The sequence below is a fragment of the Phoenix dactylifera genome, chromosome 2 (genome assembly GCF_051530095.1).
Source record: "Phoenix dactylifera cultivar Ajwa chromosome 2, Ajwa_hap1_PhDact_Kaust_v1.1, whole genome shotgun sequence".
Taxonomy (NCBI): domain Eukaryota; kingdom Viridiplantae; phylum Streptophyta; class Magnoliopsida; order Arecales; family Arecaceae; genus Phoenix; species Phoenix dactylifera.
Window position 1 is genome coordinate 36,375,161 of NC_143191.1, and position 24,491 is coordinate 36,399,651.

At 37.3% G+C, this 24,491-nt stretch overlaps 2 protein-coding genes across 3 annotated transcripts; one reads left to right on the plus strand and one right to left on the minus strand.

Annotated features, from left to right (window-relative positions):
* Window positions 1–4,621: 4,621 nt before the first annotated feature.
* Window positions 4,622–6,594, plus strand: LOC120111506 (large ribosomal subunit protein uL30y-like). Of its 2 annotated transcripts, none has more exons than XM_039128620.3 (7): window positions 4,622–4,770; window positions 4,959–5,154; window positions 5,257–5,354; window positions 5,602–5,659; window positions 5,765–5,844; window positions 5,941–6,043; window positions 6,115–6,594. In XM_039128620.3, exons 2-7 carry the CDS (start codon window positions 4,975–4,977, stop codon window positions 6,328–6,330), a joined length of 735 nt encoding a protein of 244 aa, XP_038984548.3. In that variant the 5' UTR covers window positions 4,622–4,770; window positions 4,959–4,974; the 3' UTR covers window positions 6,331–6,594. The 2 variants fall into 2 exon arrangements, with proteins under 2 accessions (XP_038984548.3, XP_088572329.2); XM_088716203.2 differs by having other exon boundaries at window positions 4,704–4,848.
* Window positions 6,595–13,938: 7,344 nt separating this feature from the next.
* On the minus strand, window positions 13,939–15,339 carry LOC103701496 (uncharacterized). The gene has a single exon (XM_088716204.2). The coding sequence runs from the start codon at window positions 15,119–15,121 to the stop codon at window positions 14,918–14,920; it is 204 nt and encodes a 67-aa protein (XP_088572330.1). The 5' UTR covers window positions 15,122–15,339; the 3' UTR covers window positions 13,939–14,917.
* Between the last annotated feature and the right edge of the window lie 9,152 nt (window positions 15,340–24,491).

Genomic DNA, 24,491 nt, shown 5'->3' on the forward strand with positions numbered 1-24,491 from the left:
GGAGCGGTCGCCTATAATCATAATAACCTTCACTGATTATAATAACCTTCACTCAGTCAAATTAAAAAATTGAAATGTTGTTTTTTTATTTTTATTTTGGCACTGCATTGTTACAACCAAATAAAATCTTAAAACTAGAACAATGCAGAAAAATATTTTCACAACTTTTGTAGTAATGCTATCGCTGCCTTACTTTTGAATTGATAATCACTCTTTTTTATAAATGTCCTGTAATAAACAATACATAGAGATGTTTCAGCAAGGAAAAAAATTAATATGTTGTTCACTAGGCATTTTTCTTGATTGAGAGAATTGAAATACAACACTAATAACCTACTAAGATCATTGAGGTAGGCCTTCTCTCCTTTCATACTTTGAGGATTCCCATGGATGTGAAATGGTTTAAAGATCACCATATGAATAAGGGTATACAAAGATCAGATACGGTCAGTTTGGAGACGTACCCAAAATCGAACCTATTTAAACTGACTTCTTAAAATTGAAATGAAAATCAAACCGATCATTTCCAACAATTGCTTGAAAATGAATCGAGAAATTTAGTTCGGTTTGATTTATTAAGTTGATATTCAACTGGTTAGGCAAAATAGGTTGGGCTAGGTCAAAGTATAAAAAAATATTTTATATATAATAGAAAGTATAATAAAAAGTAAAAATTGAGATACATATGTGTGTGAGAGAGTGTGGTTGGGTCAGATTGAGTCTGTTTGAATATATACACATACATATGCATCGTGTTAGATCAAGACGAGTTGGTTTGAATTAGTCTTCTAAAACTCAAACTGAAGCGAACTGAATTTTTTCGGTTCAAGACTTTCTCAGACCGACATCAAACCTTTTTTTTCAAAAAAAAAAAACCCCAAAGAGACCAATTTCGATCGAGTTTGAGGTTCAATCAGTTTTTTTGCAGACCCCTACATATGAAGTACAAAAAAGAAATTTATTTATAGTCCTTGCTCTAGGTGTATGATTAACTTTAGATCCATCAATCTTAGCTCCTTTTTTTTAGATAGGAGGAAATATAGACTATTAGAACTCCTCTTTTAATTGAAAGTATATTATTGTAGGATGGATCGTGCTCTTCTAGAGAGAAGTGGATGCTAAATTAAAAAGGAGGTATCTAAAATGGATCGTGATTATGGAACATTTTGTTGAAGAATAGCCCCACATTAGATAACTTAAGGACTCTAGTGTCGCTTATTTACTCGCAAACCCATCCACTTACTAACTTAAGCTTTTGGGTTAGATCTTAGTGTGGTAATCTAAGCTTATCATTATCTCTATGTTTTCACTTGCTAATCCACATGTTATCTCTCACTCAGGGTTCCAACCATCTAGGTTTTGTCCCTTATGCTCAACAAATGAGCGGGGGTATTGAGAAATAGTCCCACATTAAATAGTTGAGGACTCCAATGGTGGTTACATGCTCATGGTCGATCCACCTTCCAACTTAAAATTTTGTGTTGGATCTTAACACATTTAAATCAAAAATATATTATTTTGGTGGTTTCTAACTTGAGCACCAAATACAAAACATGGTCTCAAATCATTTTAACTATTTATTTTTACATCTACTTGATTCATACTATGGACATTAGTAAACATGTCAATGGCATATATCATGATCAGTAGGGCGTATCTTTAATTTAGATACCTCATTATTATTATTTTTATGGAAATTTGGACACCTCATTATTACTTTGGGTTTAAGATCAATAGATACCCTCCTCTCCAATGAGTGAAGTCCATGGATGTTATCATTTTCTCTGATTATAGATACATTTAAACTTTTGAAATGTGCCAGAGTAAGAACGGATGATATTTTTTGAGTGGAGAATGGGAGAAATAGCCTCACTGGGCCTCATGGGCCTCATTGGCTTGACTCAAGTTGAAGTCAGCAATGGCCACATACTTCAACTCAAAAATTTCAAAAAAAAAAAGAGATCAAAATAGAGGAATCGCATTCTCCTGCCTGATCCGCCGGCCGTTGAGGGGATAAGGCTGCAGAGTTGTGGCCGATGATGACTCCATGGGGTCGTTTGAACGGCCAGCGGCCGTTGGGTCATGCTCAACCCTTGCCAGAATTGTGGGTGGGTGCAACAACATCGAGCCTATCCTCCCATTCGAAATCCTTTAAACCCCCCTCATCCTCTGTGATTGATCCACCGACGAGCCTCTTTTCCTTTCTTCCTCACCTCCGGCGGCCATCATGTTGCTGCATTCGAGCTCTGCCACCCCAAAATCCTTTCCATTTCTCTCTAGTTCTCCTACGGCCCTATTTTTCTTCTACTCCCTATTCCAAGTGTCGCCGCCACATGACTGGCGAACCGAGTTGTCCTCGATTGAGATCCACCATCTCCACCCCATGCTGGTGAGTTTTTCTTCCCTCTTTCTTCTCTATTCTTCCTTATGTTGAGCTATCTTCCTTGTTTCGGGCCAAACCAAGAATGTCCTTAATTTCTCTCTTCTCATCGGCTACTGCAGCTGCCGTCGACTACTGTTGCTATCATCGGCTGGCCGTCGACCACCCAGGCCTGGTTGCCACCACTCTTTCCCGACCTTTTCTCTTCTCTTCCCTCTACTCTCTTCTTTCTTTTTCCTCTCTTCCTCTCCTTCTTCTTAGTTCTCATTTTTCTTCCCATTTTAGTTTTCTTTATTTATTTATTAATTTCTATATATATATATATATATATATTGTTCTTCTTTCCTGCTAGTTAATTTCTCTTTTCTAACCTATAGACTTGATGCAGAGATGATTTATGCAACTATGACAAACCAAACCCATATCTTTGATTGAACCCGAATTGAGACTCTCTCTCTTTTCTTCCTCTTTCTCTCTCTAGCTAGCCCTAGGGTTCCTCGTATAAAATTCTGTTTTCTTTTGCTTGAATCCTAGTTGACCCCTAGGGTGGACGCCCTATACCGCCTCAATACCTGAGCAACATACCAGACTAGTACCCCCAGCATTGTCAGGTATCCCTAGAATTTAGTTATCCTTAACCTTTATTGAGTTACTTAAATCATAACTCATCTTGACCAATTGAGTTCACCTTATTTTGACTAACCCAGATAGTTGGACAATGCCACTTGACCAATCTAACTGAGGGGCACGAGGTCGTATCCCCAATAGTACTTTAATTTTTGACTTTGTTTGGTTTCTAAGATGACGATGAAATTAACTATATTTTAATGATATTAATATAGATAAACCTGACTCGCTTGTCAGAAGTAGGATTTTGAAGCAAGAAGAAGTAAGTAGCCTAATGCTTCAAAGTATATTTTTCGAATTTTCATAAAACAATAATTAGTTTATTAAATATCATCGTGATATCTATTTTATACTTGGTCAAATAGGTTGGGCATGTAATTGCTATAATAGTAAATCTTTTTAAATATGTTATATGTTTTGTTATAAAATTTGTAAATATGATGGGGTAAATTATGGAATTTATTTCATATGTATGTATTCTCAACACAGCTATGATTTGCCCCATCAATGGAGATTATTCGTTAGCCCTATCGACTTGTAATTTGAAAAACTTATTGCGACACCAAGACACTAGTGAATAGTAGTATCTCGCACTTTGTGTATTTTGTATTTGACCCATACCACTGGTTTACGTGGGCATAGCCAGATGATGGGTCTCTAGTATCAGTAATAAAAATAATAATAAATTTCAAAAGAGATATATGTATTATTCAAAAATTGATTTATTTGGTCAGCATCATGCTTTTTAATTAATTAATTATTTAGCATGTTTAGACCCCACTTTGTAGCGTCCTACATCATTATTGCTCGAGACTTGAGAGAGTGCGCTACATCTTCCGAAGATATTAGCAATTATTAGAGTTTTAGTTAGACTAGTTTAGTTAGAACGACATTTTATTTGATCATAGTTTGACTTAGATCACATTAGAATAATTGATTATAAGAATGAGTTATTTTAGACCATGATTAAATAAATTTTTAAGAATCAAAAAATTGTTATTGCTTTGAGACCTGAGCATGCACTTGTGGTTTAGACAATGATTTGATTTTGTCTAACCATAATAAAATTACCCAGTTAGAGTTTCACATGATCAACTCATTTTACTTTACCATTTTATATAAAATATTGATATTTTTTAATACAAGAGTGATGAAATTTTGAAAAATCTTGGATATTTTCAAACAAACATAATATATTCTTACATTGTATTCCAAGCGCAACAAATATGTTCAATAATAAACACATTTTCATGCATTATCAAAATCAAAATATGTGTATTAACTATTAAAAAATTGTGGCCCTTAGTACTTGTTTGAGCATACGACTGGAGTGAATTCGCTAGTTTGATGCAAGCATCCAAAATTTTTTAAACTGAAACTTTTTTTCCCTAGGTCCAAAGAAATACACTGTAAATTTTTCCAACAAAATAATACAACGATGTCAAAAAAATAAAAAATGCAAAATCCCCCTAAACCAACAGAGTGCTCCTCCTCCGATGATCAGGTAGCGACGGCCTAGACCTCGCCACAAGACCGCGGGACACACTTCCTTACACTGTTCCGCAGAACATTATATTCGCGCATACAACGGACCGCCCAGATTTTATTAGGAGCTTTCTCAAAACAGTAACCGTCAGATGCTAGCGTCCTTTCGCTCATCCATGCCCTAACACTGAGTGGAAAACCCATTAAAAGCCTAACTCCAAGCCGACCGTTCCTCTCTCTCGCAGCACGGCCATTACCGGATCCAAGAGCTCCGAAGGGTAAGCGCCCAAAGGAGAAGAAAACCCTCTTCCAGTTTACGGCTCGCTATCTGATCTCTCCCACGATCGGAATCTAGGGTTTTGGGAGAGACGGAGAGCGGAGATTTGTTCGTTTTTTTTTTTTTGGTATTTAGGGTTTTGATCGCAGTAAGGGTTCGCTGATCAGGTTCTGTTATCTGGTTTCGCAGAGAGAGGAAGAGCGAGATGGCGACAGAGGAAGCGAAGGCGGTGATCCCCGAATCGGTGCTGAAGAAGAGGAAGAGGGAGGAGGAGTGGGTGATTGCGAAGAAGAAGAATCTCGACGCCAAGAAGAACAAAGACCGTGAGAACCGGAAGCTCATCTTTAGCAGAGCCCAGCAATATGCCAAGGAGTATGAGGATCAGGTGCGATGATTGAGACTCGTTACTTCAGACCTTCGTTTTTTATACATTTTTCTTAAAAAATTGATCTTTATCTAATATAGGGAACTGGGTCTGGCTTGGCAGGAGAAGGAACTGATCCATTTGAAGAGAGAGGCGAGGATGAAGGGAGGTTTCTATGTTAGCCCCGAAGCCAAGCTTCTCTTCATCATCCGAATTCGAGGGTAAGCTCTTTCTTCTTATTTAACCCTCTATCTATATATTTGACTTTATATAAAAAATTATAATTGACTATAAACTATAGATGCGTTAGCTATCTTTGTTAGTAATTACACGCTTTTGGTTTTTACTAAATGTTATGCATTTTATTATTAGTCAATAAATTGTTATCTTGTTGTGCACCGGATTTTTTTTCTATGTTTAGCAGTAATCAGTCCTGGGTTTTTGTTTATTTTTCTTAATCTCGTACAGCATCAATGCCATGCACCCAAAAACGCGAAAGATTTTGCAGCTCCTTCGTCTCAGACAGGTAATGGTTGTTGATCCTGATTGTTTCATTATCTTGCGAAAGATGATTATTTCGATTTTATTTTATGTTTTTTTTATGAATTTAGTTATGCTGATTTTACTGTAGATATTTAATGGAGTGTTTCTGAAAGTTAACAAGGCGACCGTGAACATGTTGCGTAGGGTTGAGCCTTACGTGACATATGGGTATTAAATCATATCTTTTTTTTTTGGTTCAACTTTAATAAGATTGTTAATTGCGTGGACATTGCATTCACTTTTTGGGAATTAATCTTTTTTTAGGTACCCTAACTTGAAGAGTGTGAGGGAACTAATTTACAAGAGAGGCTACGGGAAGTTGAACAAGCAGAGGATTCCTCTCTCAGACAATTCTATTATTGAGCAGGTTTGTTATTAGGATGTTTGTAGGTCTTGCTTTTATGCATTATTTATACAATGTTACTGTTTGGTTGTCAGGGCTTGGGGAAGTACGGCATTATCTGCATTGAAGACCTTGTTCATGAGATCATGACTGTTGGACCGCACTTCAAGGAGGCAAACAACTTCCTGTGGCCATTCAAGCTTAAGGCACCATTGGGTGGCCTGAAGAAGAAGAGGAAGCACTATGTGGAAGGAGGGGATGCTGGAAACCGTGAGAATTACATTAACGAGCTTATCAGAAGGATGAACTAGCTATTTGAGGTTGTTTTAGATATATCTTATGGGAGGAAGAATTCATTTGATCTTAGACTTGTCTTTTATTAGGAATTGGACAAGCATGAAAGCTCTGAAATTTTGGTGTTTTGAGTCTAGTGTTGGACATGTTTTAATTTCTGATGTTTCATTCTTATTTTTCATGAGATGGTTTCCAATTACAGCTGCAGTTATGTTTATTATGAATATAATTGCTTGGAATTTTAGAGGTGATGTTTACGTCAGTTAAGTATAATTTTCTTACATCTTGTGTCCTGCTAATTATGGCTTTGTGATTCAAGTCATTAATGACAACTTTGTGGTTGAACCTTCATAAAGACTATGTTTGTCTTATTTCCTTTCACATGTTATCTCCTAACACTCTTCTGTATGCATATAATCTTTGGAGTTTATCTCCATTTCTTGGTGGTGTGGATCCATGTAATTTATAATGTTGAGTTGTTACTGTGGTCTACTTTTGATTGGCTTCATGCTGCTTAGTTTCTGATTGCATGTTTGTGCTGCCTCACAATAGGATAATCTATCTGTTGTTGCAGTTAGGAAAGAATGCCCCGGAGGTTGGATAATAGAAAATAGATAGTAGTAAAGCAAAGCTTATGTAGTGCAATTGTAGTGGGACTAGGTCCTGGGTAAATACATATATTTTGATGCAGTAATTTTTTTTCACTATCTTGTGTTTGTTTCAAAAAAATGAGCAGAAGGATGGTTAAAGTTACCAAGAATTTGAGTAGGCAGATAAACTGGACAATTGTTTTTTGGGGTTTTGTGTGATTGATACGTGCCTTGGCATTTAATGGAAGTTCTAACAATTTCCTGGAATGTTTTATGAGTTCATATGTTTCACCTTAGGACTTTTTGTGTGTCACATTGATGGTTATACCAAAGTCCATGTGGTGATGATAGTAATACTAATGATGGGAATGGACAAATATGGTGTTGCGCTGATCCTGATCGAAGATCGCACAGTTGTGGAGCTGTTGAGATGGTATGGGCATTTATGCCGAAAATTTGAGAAGACTGATAAGGTTGTTATGTAAATTGTACAAACGCAATTCTTTGCAGGACCCTGCTGTCCAGCATTTGCATATTCCTGGATAGATCCCACTTAGTCTTTGATGTCATTTATTCTCCTACCTTTCATATGAATTTAAAGGTGATAGACACAAGCAGGAACTCTGATATGATCCTGGCCCACAATCCTGCTGTTGAAATGCTCAGCTGACTCCTTATCCTTGATAGGAACGTGGCCTGTTCAATGATTCATTCATAAGGCTAAGGGGCATTCGATGACTACTGACTTGGATTTTAGATGGCGTGCCCATAGATTTCTTTGTAGACTGTTCAGGTATTGCAACTTCTGTTGACAAAACACAAATTTATACAGAAGGTACCAATCATAAAAGAGTGAGGGCTTAAGATGACAGGAGTTTTGTCCAAGGATGTTGGAAGGCAGAGATTCTTAAACTGTCGTATATTTTCATAGTTTTGTTGTTTTGATTCCCTTTGTTTTGATTTCAGTTTGTGGATCAGAGGTTGGAAATCGATACTCGGTTTTTGGTATTTTTGAAATATAAAGTTATGGCACATACATGCTTTGTGAAACCCTGATGGATTAGGTCAAGCATTGAGCATATCACTGCCGTTGGTTCGGATTGTTTCTGAACATGTTAATGCAGGAGGTACAGAAAGGATGTAATTATTTGTTGGTCAATATTACTTGAGATGGTTCGAATTTTTTTTGAAGAAAGCTCTTGTTTGTTTTGTGGCATCATTCTCCATCTAGAAGCTCCTGAAATGATATCAGGTTCTAATAGACTTGTTAATGCGAAGATATATCATGTACTTATAAGCTTATGAGGCATGAGAAAACACCTGAACCTAAGTTAAGGTTGCCCGCTAGTTTTATGTCGTGAGCAAATTCAGAATTTGTCGAAATTGTATGGTTTATTTTCTTTACCCCCCGCCCCAGGGGGGGAGATTATCATCAGTTTTCATTCATAGTTGAGAACTTGAGATCTGTCCGCAAAGCATGCTCAATATTAGTTTTCTTCCATGATTTAAATTCATCCACTTGCTTCAGGTTTCCTTTTTCAAACCTTTACTCTTTTTTTATTCAAATATAATCAGAGATATGTATTTTCTAATCCTGCTTTCAAATAGTCAGTAATGGAATGGAAATGAAGATTTTGTCTTGGCTATTGATAAATAACCAAGACATAAATTGATATATATACCACATGCAGTTTAAGAAATGATTAATGTAGCACCATAATAGATATATATACTACATGCAGTTTTACTGATGACTCAGAAATTGGAAGTAGGTTGTCCATAAACGAATGAGAAAAAAGTTTCGGATATAATCATGCAAATTTTTTTTTTGGCTATTTACAGGCTTTTAATTTTCTTCATAACTTTAACTTAGGATTCTGGCTATGAATTCCATCAGGCTGTTGTGACAAAATTGTTACGTGATATCACATGACTAATTTATACTGCAGAAGAGAATAATGCCTCATATGACATCACATGACAATTCCATCAAGTCATAGTTAGAACCTAAATTGAATGAATTTAAAAGTTCAATGATCTAATTATATTAAATTATTTTTTTTTTAAAAATAAAACTTTTAAAATAATTCAGAATTTTTTGTATGATTATTATTATTATTTGAATAAGCTGAATAGCACACATGTAACCAACTTGATTGATCCTAAGGGAAGAAGGAAACAAGCAAGAATAAGAGATAGAGAATAACCTGTGTAATCAACTCGACTCGACTTTAAGAGAGAGAACCTAACAACAAGGAAATCCCTCCTAAGGAAAGTCAGGTATTATTGTTTAATAGGTGGCATAGACAAATCTAAACCATCTCCTACCCTAGGTAGAACATTGAACTATACCTCTTACCTACCCTAATAGGTGAGGGCAGTCAACCAGCTCTACAGTGGGCTGTATGAGCCACCTCAATTGAGCAAACCGGGCCGCTAGCGGCCCAGAACAATAGGCTTCATGGGCCACCACCTCATTTGGGAACCTTGGTACTATCCAAATTGTTCACTTGTGGCAGTTGAAGCGTCGAGCCCATATCATCCTTCAAACAAATCATCAGCCCTCGCCGGAGCGACAAACATACCACTAGATTGAAACGTACACTGGTGGCATGCTTGTTGCTATCGGTTGATTTGGGATGCAACTGAAGTACAGGGCACCTGGTAACGGTGAGTCATGGCTTTTCTTCGTAGTATTTCAGCCTAATCCTAGTTTTCGTTTCGCTTTTCTCACCATGGGTTCTTTCCAACCTTCCGGAGGAGACAACCGGAATGAAAAGGTAGGGATGTACATGTGGCCATATCTTGAATGAAAAGTGGATTTAATTATTGACTACAAGAGAGAAATGTAAGTTGTATCAGAGAGAGAGAGAGAGAGAGATTTGTCATGGAATATGAGAGTGAGAGTGAGTGAGTGAGAGAGAGAGAGAGATGTTCGTCATGGCATATGATGCAATGCGCAGGGGCAGGTCGGTTTCACGTAGGAGTTGGGCCAATCATCGAGCACCGTATTGGAGTGGGAAATGTAATGGCGATTGATTTTGGCCTTTCTAGGTCTCACGTTTTTCTCGACTGGGGAAACTTACAAGTATTTTTCTTTTTTTATCAGAGAAAAAAATTATAGGGGAGAGAAATCAGTTCCTCATAAGTTATATTACAGTCTAGTAGATGAAACAAAACCTAGGATAATGAGAAGAAAGAGACGGGGCTAGCGAGACGATGCAAATATCTTATTGATCAACCTTCATAAAAGTCTCTAGGAATTTTTTACCTTCGCATAAACTCTCTCGAATTCCGACAGAAGATTCGGAATACGTAATGAAGATAGGTCGTTGAAAATCCAAAGCCCTTATGAGGCAAGCACAACAAAAGAATGCTTATTGAGGAAAATCCTAGAGTTTCATTCTTTTGAACAGACCCACGCGGCAATCGCGAGTAGCATAAGAACAACCGGCTAAACGTTTTTATAAAAGTTCCACTAAATCTAGTCAAGATATTGGAAACCAAAAGAGGATTGAGAATGAAACACTCTAAGGGTAGAGGAAGCAAGAAAGAAAAAAGATGGTCTACTATCTCTGCAGTCTAGTTGCATAGTATACACCTTTCTCCAACACAACTAAAGGAAACACTTAATTTTAAGAGACATACAAGAACTCCAGAGAGAAGATGCAAACCTACATGTAATGCCTTTGGAATTAAGAAATTAGTATAAAGAAGTGGTATGATCCTCCTCTTGGTTCAAAGTGACCATGGTAAAAAAAACTTGACAGCTTGGTAAATTGTGATAGGACCAGCGAAGAGTATGTAGAAGGCAACCCGATTCTTCAATTTATTATTCTTTAAAGAATTCCACCACAGTGACATTTTTCTTTCAACTCCTTAAATATAAGTCAGGGAAGATAATCTGAAGAGGGGCATCACAAATCCAACCAATCTTTCCACAATAAAGTACTTTGACCATTGCCAATTCTAAATTAAACCTTGCACGAACTACATCTCTCTAGAGGATAGAGAACTTTCTCACCAGTTTCTAGCCCATAGAAAGTTTAATTTTCTTATGATAAGCAAACTGAATTTGCTGCTTCCATAATTCCACATCAGAAGAGAGTAGTCTCCAATCCTATTTAGCAAGGAGAAAGAGTTTTGGTTTACCCCTAACCCTCCTTCATCCTTTTGCATGCAAACTATTTACAGATTCATCTTGCATAAGATCCCTGCAGTGCTTACAGAACCTGTCCTTGAAAAAGACCTTCTATACCTGTCGATTCTTTTGCACACCAAATCTGGCAACTTGAAGAGGGACATGTAGTATAGTGTGGTAGGAGGGAAAGCACTAAATTGATTAGGTTGGGTCTTCCAGCAAAGGATAAGAACATACTCTTCTATATAGCTAATCTAGACTCAACCCATGTTACTAGGCTAAATGTTGCTCTAACGACATTTCCTTTCACTAGCAATGGACAATGTGGCGAATGGTTTCCTTGGATCCATGGCGTGCTCGGTACCACCAGTTCAGCTTTGGTAGCAAGTAGAATCATGGTAATTTAAGCTGTGACTCACAAGGTTTGCCGTGGTAATCCAAGCTTGGTAATTCCATGCTTCTCCGTTGCCACATAAATTTGTCTCCATGTATCAAAATCAAAAGAGGGCTCTCCATTTACCTGTTTTCTTAGAACCAAAATGGTGGCATGCTTGCCTTCTACTTCTGAGTTTGTCACACCATGGAATATGTTGTAATATGTATCCATGGAAGACATATCTGATATTCCCTCATCTTTTTAACGGCATATGATTTCTACGTCGAATACTAGGTTCACCATGCAAGTGGGCTGGGTAGCCCTGAACCGAGAGTTTTGATAGAGTGCAGTTTGGGCTTCAACTTGAAGCCGGTTCTCCAGATAGGTTATATGTTTCTTGCAAAAGAAGGGTTCACCTTCGTTTGAGGCTTCGAGTGAATCCAATTGCATCATCCACCGGTCATTTTGAGATATGTGGATATAGATGAATGATGGAGTTTGAAGTGCTTTTCGATCTCTGTGCTGAGTGATCCAATGGTGGATTCGTACGCAGGAAGATGGATCATTGTTTCACACAAAAGAAACAAAATGAGAATGATCGAGATAGCGACCTGGTAAAATGAGCGAAGCTAAAATTTTGAGTCCAGGAATGGTGGATTGTCCAAATTTATGTCTCCCAAGGCGAGAACCCAACTTGGTCTTGGTTGGGACTCGTTGTGCCAATGGTCAGTTCTGGGACCAGAAAAGACATATATTGGTTTAAGAATGCTGGCTTGGACCGGGCCGAATAAGACCTGACCCAAGAAAAGCTAAAATAGACGACAATCGAAAGGACGTTATTTTAGACCTGACCGACGAGGCAGGGCTTCATCCAGAGCCGGAGGATGTTTTGACCTAAAATACTGGAACACCCTAAAACATAGGGACCCACAAGGTCTGTTTCTGGTTTACATTAATTCAAGAAATCCACGATGTCATATAATGGCACCGCGATCCTGTGATACCATAATACAAATTTAAACAGTCATTGACGAAGAGAGAATGATCGGTTGGAGCAGAATTTTGTAACAATCAGGACTTCACCTAAAATGGCAGAATTTTGTAGCAACCAAAACTTCACCTAAAATGGCTAGCTGAAAAGTATTACTAGGATTTTAATCATTCAAGCAACATGATCCTGATCAGCATGTAACCTATGGCCCTCTGATACCATTCACAACAATATAGGATCTCATCCAAAAATACTAGCTGAAAGATATTTTTTGGAGTTTCTTAGTCTTATATAAGTACTCAAGATTTTCTTGGCGAATAACCAATATGGGACTAAACTTACGCCCACACGGATCCTCATATACTCCTTCCGTTTAAGCCTTGACGTCCTCACATAATCTCTCGTTTATTTGTTGAGTAGATCTTAGGTACTCATACAGAATCAAGAAAGCTAAATAATACCTTTCCGGCTAGCCATTTTGAGTGAAGTCTTGAGTTGTTACAAATTTAGGCTCTAATTTCTTATCTAATTTTCTTGCGAGAACACTGTCCCACCTTGGTACCCGAATGAACTCAGGAACAAGGAACATTGATGGATGAACATATCCACCTTCATCATGTCGAGCTACCATGAGGTAGGTGAAGAGATTATTAGCATATGAATTGTGAACTTGTATCAAGCTTGAAACGGTCAAAGAATCCCGATCATTTTCATAATAAAGTTTCATAGATTTTAATTAAATTTCATGGTCAGCCTCACGGGGATGAATGTAGTCTTCCCTCGTTAATTCATGTTTCTCGTGCCCTCATGTACTATATATGTTTCTCAATTTTTTAACACGACATCTCTCTCTCTGTCTCTCTGTCTCGCTCTCATGCAACAGCATGCAGAGACATCACTGTATTGCATCACTACAATTAATGCAGTAGGTGCGGATTGTAGACACGTAGAGTTGAAAGAACGCAAAAATAAATGGCTTGAGAAAAAAAAAAAAGTCTCTCCCAAGAGAAGGGGAACGCATGGAGATCTGAATCATTCATCCATCCGGCACTAAAGCTGATCACTTCATGGTTTCTGTAGAAGAATCACCAACCTCTTGGACGTCAGAAAAGGCTCAAGACTGCGGAAAAAGCTACCCGCACCAAGAAAAGTAGCATCTATTCCTTGTCGCACCTTGTCTCCGCCCTCTTCTTATTTTCCGCCTCTTATTGTCTACGAGTTCCCTTCATGCTTTTTGCCTTCCTCCGAAGGATTCGCATGATTCCATAAACTAATTTGCTTTAATTTATATTAAATAATATCTAACAATATATCATCTTCATCTTTGATGAAGATATCCATAGGGCCTTTTTCTCTTGAATCAAATATATCTATTTGAGTATCTCATGAGTAAGTAATTGGTGATGTTGGCTCCACCATGTCCTTCTGCTAATAGCTAGTCTAAATATGTCGGAGACTCACGCTGACAACCCGCATCTCATCTACACCAACACCCAAAAGAAAAATCCAAACAAAGAGAGAGAAAACTTAGGCAATTAATTCCATTCCTCTCATCTGGTACAACCACCATTGGGGACCAAACAAAGGGAAAATATGAACAAGAAACACCTAACGTTATAGAAAAGCTCAGATCGGAAAGAAAGACCAATGAAGAAACGTTGAGGACCCCTTTCGAAGACCTTTTAGCTAGAAACCATTTGGAGAGATCCCCTCCCGAGCTCCATTCCTCCATCAGAGAGCATCCAAAGTGGCCTCCCCAATACACATTTGGCTCTTTCTCCCCTTGCAGCCAAAAGAAGAGCATGAACAATGACAGATTAACTAAAAAAAGATTCGAAGAAAGATGAGATTTAGCGAAGGAGTAAGGTAGAGGTAGATGATCTGTCCCCGTCGAGAACGGCTTGGATTTTCCTCTTGGCCTTATCCTTTATCCCAGAAAAAGAGAGGTCCACGGTACGTACAAACTAAAACTAAACGAAAAAAAAGGGGCCAAAATAAAGACGAGATTAAGAAAGAACTTAACAACAGTTTGGCGACCAGACGTCAGCTCTCTGAATTATGTTCCTCTACGATCCTAAGAAAACAGCAATCAGATCACCTTAATGATCGGAGGTGTTCAATAAGCTGAGCCAAAATAACAAGATGATCAAAGGAAAGATGAGATTTGTTGGGGGATTTTAACTGATGGCAGGTAACCAGTCTCGGGGACAAAGGGTGTTTCCTTCTTCTATTATTATAGAAACAGAGTAGAAACAGCGAGGTATCTAGGCTCAAAAGATCAAAGGATGCGGGGGTTTTGGTGAGGCGTTTAGAATCATATCCAAGGATAGGTAACCAGAAATCACCAGGAATAATCTGGGCTTTTCTTCTCTACCAAGAACCGCGAAAGAAACAAACACAAGACAATGACAATTACTAGAACTAGACAGCATCAACAACAGTTCTCTACAAGCATATTAATTAAGATTGGATTTTGGGTGCATGGCTTAGAAGGATCCAAGCTAAGCTAAGGGTAGGTGACGAGACGGCGGGAACAACTAGTGCAGGAGTACTTCCTCTTGGTCTTGAGGCAGAGGGGAAGGCAGCAGAGCCTCCAAGCCGTTTCCACGTCCGTCGCCATCACCGCTCCTCCGCAGTACGGGCAGTTTCCGGGCGCCTGCTGAGTTCCCAGCACTGTCTCCTCCTCGTCGCACACGAACACCAGGCACATCGCTCTTTATCCTTCTCTCTCGCGCTCTCTATTTCTTCGCTGGGTGGAATATCTTTTATCTCCTTTTTATCTCGAATAGGTTTCGTTGGGGTTTTTTTATTCCGGATGGGATTTGGGTCATGGGTGGTGATCTCGCCGGGGTGTGGGGTTTATATGGAGTGGAGGACCCGACACAAGAGGGGGAACAGAGACTTAAAAAAAAAATAAATAAATAAAAAAATAAAAAAGGTCAGAAACACATTTTATAGAACAGAGCAGCTAATTGGGTCACCTCATTTGTTGCTCGGTATAATGAAGAGATCAGCTAAACGATCGGTATCAGACATATCCGCATCTTAATGCTATTTACTTTCTTCTGACTTGAGGTTATACCACATTAAAGTAATATGAATGTCAATTTTTATCTATAAAAATAAGATAATAATAATGAAAAAGAAGAAAGAGGAGGCGAGGAACCGGACCCCAACCGTTCTTATTTTTGTTTTGGCCGTTGCCCCCGAATAGGAGGTGGGCACGGTGCCTCTGTCAGCCTTCCACATGGAAGAGCTTTGGGTTGCACGGGAAGCTGAGAGAAATTTTTATTTGAGTTTTTTTTTTCTTTTTTGAAAAACAGAGACTGGAGAGGACTTTGAAATTTGGAATTTTCATTTCTTGGCTTGAAATGCGGAAATAAACTCATTTTGAGTTCGAAGTCTCGCAAGGGTGAAAAAAAAATTGGAGGAAAATGGGCAGATATTTTGTTTTCGTTTTTTGGTGATTTTTTGAGGTGGTAGAGGTTGAAAGGGAATCCAATCTATAACTTTGATCAAGATAGAATTTGAACTAGAAGCTTTTGGTAATCATCAATGATTTTATCTGCCAAATAATATGTCATCTATAGGAAATTTGTAGTTAGAGAGTGACAAGCATGTGAGTTACTTCTAAGACTATAATACTAATATTATAAAGTATTTTTAGGAAGAAATATGACTTTTATGAATGTGGAAAATGTCGTTTCGATGGGAGATACTTAGGCTCCATTTGACAAAGTTTTTGGTGGGTTAGAAAGGACTTTCTACCCTCCAAAAGTATTTTTAGATACAATAGTAGTGTTTGATAAAAAATCGGAAAGCTGTTTTGGTATTAATAAAATTTTTCTGATAACCAAAATGCCCATCAACAAATCTCATGATTATATCTCATATTATATCATATCATATTATAATATATTATGATATTATAAATATAATATAGCATAATAATAAATTAAAACATTTTGTTATATTATAATTTATTTCTACATTATAATAGTATATTATATTATTGTAGTAATACATAATTATAATATAATATATTCTTATATTATATTATAAGCATAATACGACATATCATAATATTATAATATAATAATAATAGTTATTTTATCATAATATAATATATTATTATAATATACTTTTAATAATATAACAAGATATTATATTATATGATTAATTCTGTATGTTTATATTATAATAATATAATATCATTATATTACAATAATACAATCTAATATAATAATATTTAATAATAATATAATATTATTATACTAAAATATAATCAATTCCATTATAATCTATTATCAGATTAGATTCTAATCCATTATATTATATCATATCGTTATATTATATTGCAATATTATTATATAATATTATATTATATATTATGTCATAATTATAATAATATTATATTATATTATATTACATTGTAGTAGGTTTCTCTCATGTCATGTACTACAAATTTTCATCGAAAAAATACTATTATACTGTTAATAATACCTTATTATATCATATTATATTATACTATATTATAATAATATTATACAAAATAATAATATTTTAATATGTAATAATATGTAGTATTTTATTGTATTATATTCTGCTATGTAATACCATGCAATATTCTTTACTGTCATTTTATTATAACTTTCTCGTCTTGGTTACCAAACATATGCTAAAGCTTCATAATATTTTTTTTTTTTTTTGCTTTGAAAAAGGGAAGAGGAGGGTCTGGAGAACCTCACCCGTATAGCAACCCCCATTGGGCCCCCTTCCTACTGGAGAATGTTCGATGCAGGTAAAACCTTTTTTACTTATACTCTCCCCATCTGTGAGGAGCCCTACCTGCGTGGCAACCCCTTCACGTGTGAGTACGTCACACCAACACCATCTAAGTAACCGGTAGACTAGATAGCGACTCCACGGAGCAAACCAGGCAGGAGGCATCCGATAAGCTTCACAATATTTTAGAAATGTATATCGAACAATAAATAGATTTTTATAAAAATTCTACTTTCAAAAGCTCTATTTTCTAAAAGCTTTATTTTTAAAAGCTCTAAAAGCTCTACTGCCAACAATAATCCTAAGCAAAGCCTTAGCCTCTAGCTGTATATGTCTATCCATCTCTGTGGATGGAACGCATGCAGCTGATTTTGGATTTTCTAATTTAGAATTGGTGAAACTGAAAGCAACCATATGCATTTGTAATGAACGCATCCTTACTCCTTCTGGGACCCGGGATCTGAAGATTGGGAAGCTATATAGAACTCTAATAAAATTATTATTATTAGTTATGAGAGTTCTCCAGTAGCCCATCTTTTGACTTCACAATTCGGTTTCTATATACATCATGTATCAATATATATCAAAAACAGTTTGCTTTCTATAAGATTTTTTAAAAATATTCAGAAGCCACTTTCGTGCGAACTCTACAATGGCCTATATTTTGATTTCACAATTCAGTATATGAAAGATTATTTAAAAATAGACCAACATGCAGGTTCACTCAAAACCCTTCTTTGTTTTTTCTCCACTTCGATTAGGAAGGAGTCTTATGTAGGGAGCTCCAACTATATACTAAATATCTGGGGGGTTGGTTACTCGAACCAGCATTTCCACTCGGGGAAAAAATCTCCAATCCATAAAAAAATTATGTTGGCCAAATCCTCAAGAATACGCTACCCAAGAATCCCAGCACCTGTAATTTGTAAATAGAGGGGTAAATAGTAAAAAAACACTCTTGTTTTCTTGTCTTGCTCAGCTACCGGACCATAGGTCTGGCATGGGTGGCTAGAGGGTTGCAAAATATAGGGTAAAAGCATCTTGCATTCATTTATGAAGCCAATGCAATTGTTTCGCTCAAAATTTTATTTCTTTCTCTCTTTTTTTGTTTTCCCCGAAGCAAGGTGCATTTCTTTTATGATCCATGAATCCAATGTAGCTTCACAAAAATGATCAAGCATATGTTATCTCTCATGCACATTAAAACTTAGGGCTATTAATGCAAGTAGTTAGAGTATTTACAAATCCGCAAAGTGCCCATTTTGTTAGAGGTAGTCTGGCATGAAAAAATAAATCTTATAGCAGATTACCATATTTGGTATAAAAAGTATATGAAATAGATGGTAAAATAAATGGCGGATCCAATATTTACTTTTTTGATGGAGAAGTTAAAACAAATACCACTGGAAGTGGAATTTGTTTTCTCATGCTGAATTATAAAGTGGAGATAATTTGAAATTATCATTTTCGACAAAAATACCCTCACTTATATTATATTAATTATATTATATAATTAATATTAATGTATTATATTAATATTATATTAATGTATAATAAATATCTAATATATTGATTAATATTTATAAATAATCATATATTTAATATACTAATATATTAATTAATTATCAATCAATAAATCCAACAAAGAATTTATTAATAATTCATATATTTACTTATATACCAAAACATACTAAAATTTATTTATAATAAGAAATATTTTTCTAACATATATGTAATTAATTTAAAAAATATTTATTAACTCATGTAAATATATTTTAATATTTAAAATAACCAATTTTGAGAGTGTTTATGTAAGTAGATCATAAATTACCAACAAATGGATGGAAAAAAATATTATTATTTAAATTGTTTATTTAGAAATATTGTTAAAAATTAAGCAATATTTTTATATAAGATTATGTCTGACCAAATATAGCCATCTTTGTTCGATATTATTTTCTTAAATAATTTTTTATCAACCAAATATGATAAAATTTATTTCTTTATAATTATTTTTTTGTTTTTAAAATTATCAAATCACCTCGTAATCTGATAAAATTGAACGCCGATGTTAACACCGGGCCCATCCGGTTGTTCTAAAACCAGCCGGCGGAAATCGGATTCCGCTCACGATTTCAAAGCCAGGCAGCATCCGGAAAGCGGAAGACACTGTACGGGGCGTGGGGATCACGTGACGCTGTCTCCAGCCGTATAATCCACGCGCGTCCACCCGTCAATCCGATAGCCTCTAATCGGCCAGCGGCCACGCGGCTCATCGGACGGCAGGAATCGGCAGGGCCTGTGCCTCCGTATTCGAGGGCACCGGGAGGTGGGCGCCACGAGAGGGTTGTCCTGTCGCCTGTCGGTGCCTCGCCCGTCCCAACTTTCAAGCTGGGCCACGTCCAAAGAATGCCAGATTTCTGCGTGGAAAATTTATATGGCAGCAATCAAATCCCTAGTGAATTTTGAATTGTTTGTAGGCTAGGCATCAACGCTACAAGTCAAAACTTATCGGTACGAAGAAGCAAAATAAACCAGAAATAGCTGAAAATATAATTAAAGTAATAGAGAAGAAGCATGATTCACGAGCCAAACTTCGACATTGCATTTAATATCTAGGAGGCGGATGGTAGATGCAAAATAGAACTCATTGGGTCACCAAATCCGAGCTTACAAACAGAAACAGTATCGCTAGGTCGCGTTCATCCGCTCTCATCTATTTGATTATGTCATGCTGCTATTTCTTCATATGCTCTAACTCTCGATTTCCCACGCTACTCACTGGAAGTTCTTGCGCAATTTCACTACGAGAAATGGCGACCAGCTTATTGCGAGTGTTTGGCGCTAATAAATAAAAGACTTATCATATATACTCTTGGTTAAGTTTCATCTGTCTTCTTTATTTTAATATAAAGAATAGTATAAATAAATATAAATTTCAAAGTGGATAAATTACCTTCGGTGCTAATGTCCACGTCTTGTACGTTGACAATTGTGTCCCGCCCTTCGAGATCCGAGCATGAGGCGCGTTCTAATTAAAAAAAAAATCAAAAGCGACCGACTTTGTTGGCTGTCCGCTTGCACTTACGAAAACAACAAGTTGCTGCTCTTTCTCCAATATCAACTAGAAAATGTTGAAAGAGTAGTCGCATAGAAATAAAGAAGTAAAGGGAAAAGGCAGTTGCATCCGGAGCACGACAAAGGAGAACAATGTGAAAGTTGGAATAAGGGAACAAGTCCGTCTGACGACTAGCCCTCACAGCTCTAAGGATTCGTGGAGGAATGAATATTCTATAGGCCAGCGAGGTGCGTAGTAAAGTAATATCTCTATGTCCACGAGGATGCGCTCAATAGCTTGCCCGCAGAGCTCTAAGGATTCGTGGAAGAATATTCTATATGCCACCAAGTTGTGTAGTAAACTAATATTTCTGCGACTACACGATAAAAAGGTTCCCAACGAACGTGGATGACACTCTAAAAGCTTGTGAACACATGGGCTGCAGAATACTTCGGTCTGACTTGATCCGAAGTATGTATGTATGATGTCAAGATAAAAATAAAAGCTGGAACTCAAAAGCAACCTTATGGTAAGCATGGAAAACTTCTGGAAAACACACTTAAAAAAAGGAGAAAAGAAATCTCACCTCTAATTATCATGTTGCTCCAAATCTAATGTCTGATTCCATCTCTTGGTCTTGGACAGCTCTTAAAAGAGTGCTTGGAAAATCCCGTAGAATTGAGCTAGATTTTTTTATAAGAATCGGATTTGTTGGCCTACCCATCCCATATTCTTCTAACAATTCATTCTAATCTTAGCTTAAATCCTACCTGTAGACCTATTAGCCTGTAGGAATATAAAAAAATATCTTCATAGATTTTTTTTTTCTTCCACAGGTTTTAAGCTAGAAAGGTATTGGATTGATACGGGCCTACTCAAATGGATTGCCCACTCTATGAATCAAATAAAAAATTCAGTAAAATTGGGCTAAATTTTTTATAGGAATCAGATTTGTTGGCCTATCCATCCCATATTCTTTTAACAATCCATTCTAATCTTAGCTTAAATCCTACCTATAGACCTGTTAGCCTCCATGAATTAAAAAAAAAATATCTTCATAATTTTTTTTTTCTTCCAGAGGATTTAAGCTAGAAAGGTATTGGATTGATACGGCCTACTCCAATGGATTGCCCACTCTATGAATCAAATAAAAATATCCAGCCAAACCCAACTGGATTTTTCAAACACGTCATTGTCGTTGCTACTGCACTCCCACTTTGTTTGTAACAGCCATTTCCAAAAGTAACAGCTATGATCCATTACGATGAAAGTTCTTCTAATTGATATTTCAGTCTAAATTTTCCGCGGGAGAAGACTTCACCCCCAATAGAATAACCAAGATATTTGGCGTAATCTTCTTCCATGCACTCCGGGTCCAATCCCTCTTCAACAATTTTCACACACCACATTTTAGGTAAACCTACTGATCGACTCATATCTAGGTTTCCATGCTACACGGTGTGAAGGCTCATTGGCTTGTAAGAGATTGTTCAAATGTGCAAATGGATGCATCTGGCTTCAAATGGTTTAAGCAGGATTGTGGGTGGAGCAGCAGCCAGGCCATTGCTTAGCTTGAGTTTGGTCCCCACAACCTTCCACCAGCAGGGCGGCCAAACCCCATTCTGCAGTCGACAGCCTCACACTCCCCCAATAGAATAATCTTAAACTTGTGGAAAAAAAGGACCTCCCATTTCTAGGACACGTTTCTTCCCCAAAAGTTTATTGCGGGCTCGTTTGGTTCGCGAAAAAAGAAGGGAAGAAAGTGTGGTCAACGGAAAAATAATGAGATGCCTCTTATTTGGTTGGAGTTTTCAAAGGAGAGAGATGAAAAATTTGTATTCTCATAGAAATATGATTCCATATATTTTATGAGAAAGTATTTCCCATGAGAAACATGAAAAAGTTACTTTTCCATGAGCTGGAAATCACTCCATTTTATTTTTTCTTAAAAAAACCCTTCAGCATTAAAGAGGCATTAAAGACCTAATTTTTATTAAGGGTATAATAGGAATTACACATAACTTTCCGAGGAAAGTGGATAGTCAACCAAACATAAGCACTCTGAAAATCTCACTTTCCCATAGTTAACCAAACATGCCAAAAGTACTTTCCCATACATTCTCTTCTTAGGAATCTGCTTTTCAAGAATCATATTACAAGGAGAAAAAATGCTTCCCGCGAACCAAACGAGCCCTGCATGTAAAACTGTAAATATACTAGAGGCATTTTTTAGTTACTACCTGCTAAATTTGTTCATCAAATTGGACTAATAAGAATAAGGGGGGCAATCAGGTCGGGTCAAGCATAAACAAGTCGGGTCAAATACAAGTCTGATCAGAAAATTATAAACCTGAACTCGACCTGTTTATTAAACAAATCAGGAATTACAACCTGAACCCGACCTGTTTAATAAACAGGTCACCTGAACCGACCTGTTTAAGGAAAGAAAAGGGTGAGGGCTGGGGGGATGGGAGGGGAAAAGACGAGAGAGAGAGAGAGAGAGAGGCGGGAGGGTAAAGCCGTAAAGGAGAAAAAAAAATTCTTGCTCATCTTCTTCCCCGATCAGCCTCCCTCGCCACGGCTACGCCCGAGCCGCCACCTCGCACCGCCCGTGGCCTCCGCCTTGCAGCATCACCGTCGGAGCTTCACCGGTCGAACCACCGCCTCGAGATATGCCGTGACCGCCACTGTGCCGCCGTTGCAGCGCCGCACCGAGCCGCCATCGCTGAGCCCTCCTCCTGGCGACGGTCAGCCTCTCGACTTGGACTATCGGGTTTGCCTGCGCTCGCCCCTTCCGCACTCCGCTACGAAGCTCCGGCATCCTTCATCCATCCAACCTCATGCCCGAAAAACCCTATATTTTCCGAATTCTCCAAACCCTATCTCGTCGATGAGAAAGAGAAGAAATTCGGAGAGATTCGAGCGACGACGACGAGAGCACCGATCGAGATACCGGATTTGCAGGTGATGATGAACAGGGACTGGATGCGAGCGGTGACGATGAGAGGGATACCGGATACGGATTAGGAAATCAAAAGGCCGAAAGGGGAAAACACTGTGGCCATGATTTGTAAGGGATACCGGATACGGATTAGGAAATTATTTAATATTATAGGTTAAACGGGTTATATGGGTCCAACAACTAAAATCTGTATCCGACCCAATTAATAAACAGGATAAACGGGTCAACCTGTTTACGACCCGAACCTATTTAGGTCAAATCCGAACCTGTTTATGACGGATCGAATGTGGGTCGGCTTAGTGGGTTGAGTCATATTTTGCCACCCCTAAGTAAGAATATTTAATTCTCTACCTACCAGCTCACTCTAGAATCCAAACTTTCTACCAATTCCACCATCCTCTGCTGTTGTACAACGCTCTCGAAGGCATCATAAAAATAACACACATGCAGATATAATTTGTTTATCTATCTTAATTGCTCTTGAAGTGTAATATAGCAATTTGATAAATTATATTTAAAATATTATGTAGGTTTATCAAAACCATCATCGTGGCTAGAATATAGACTACAATAAATTACAAGGTCATAGATGTGTAAATTGGCCTTGAGTTTGAGTCAAAATTAAATTATAAATATGTAATTGTTATATATAATGTTATATATATATTTGCAACAAATTAGAAATATATTTATATATATTTTTGTTACACATAGTTGTTATAGTATCTATTTGAAGGAACCATAGTAGATTAGACTTTGAAGTAGGTCATTTGACACAGACTTCTACTTATCACACATACAGTATAGTCCTTGCGCGAAGTACATTGATTTTTCATGAGAATTTTTTTAGGATTAGCCCAAACCCCTAATCATGGCCTATGCGACAATTCTTACATAGGTGAGTCCTCCAAAAATATTTGTGACCTAATACCCTGCAAAATTCTTGTCATGGACTCATTAAGAGTACAACTCAACCTTTCCAATAATATAGTGGGCTTAAGCTCCATCTCCCTCGATGATTCTAGGACTCTACTCCTAGACCAACTTTTGGTTAATTGATTTGCCAAGTTTTTCTCAAACTTGACAAATTCCAAGAAAATGATATTTATGACGAATTCGGATAAGCTTGTTCATCTTTTTATTAGTATTCTTTTGATTTGTCGGTTCTATGATAGCCTTATTATTATAATGGATTGATATTGTCACGACCCCCGCCCCGTTCCCGGCGGGCCGCCACGACGGTCCTAGGGTGCGGGTAGGCATAAGGCCACCAGC

Excerpts from the sequence above, each read along its gene's own strand:
- LOC120111506 (XM_039128620.3), top strand. The coding sequence starts at position 4,975 with ATGGCGACAGAGGAAGCGAAGGCGGTGATCCCCGAATCGGTGCTGAAG. Across the intron at positions 5,155-5,256 it reads CCAAGGAGTATGAGGATCAG|GAGAAGGAACTGATCCATTT; the intron begins GTGCGATGATTG and ends CTGGCTTGGCAG. Across the intron at positions 6,044-6,114 it reads ACAATTCTATTATTGAGCAG|GGCTTGGGGAAGTACGGCAT; the intron begins GTTTGTTATTAG and ends TTTGGTTGTCAG.
- LOC103701496 (XM_088716204.2), bottom strand. The coding sequence starts at position 15,121 with ATGTGCCTGGTGTTCGTGTGCGACGAGGAGGAGACAGTGCTGGGAACT.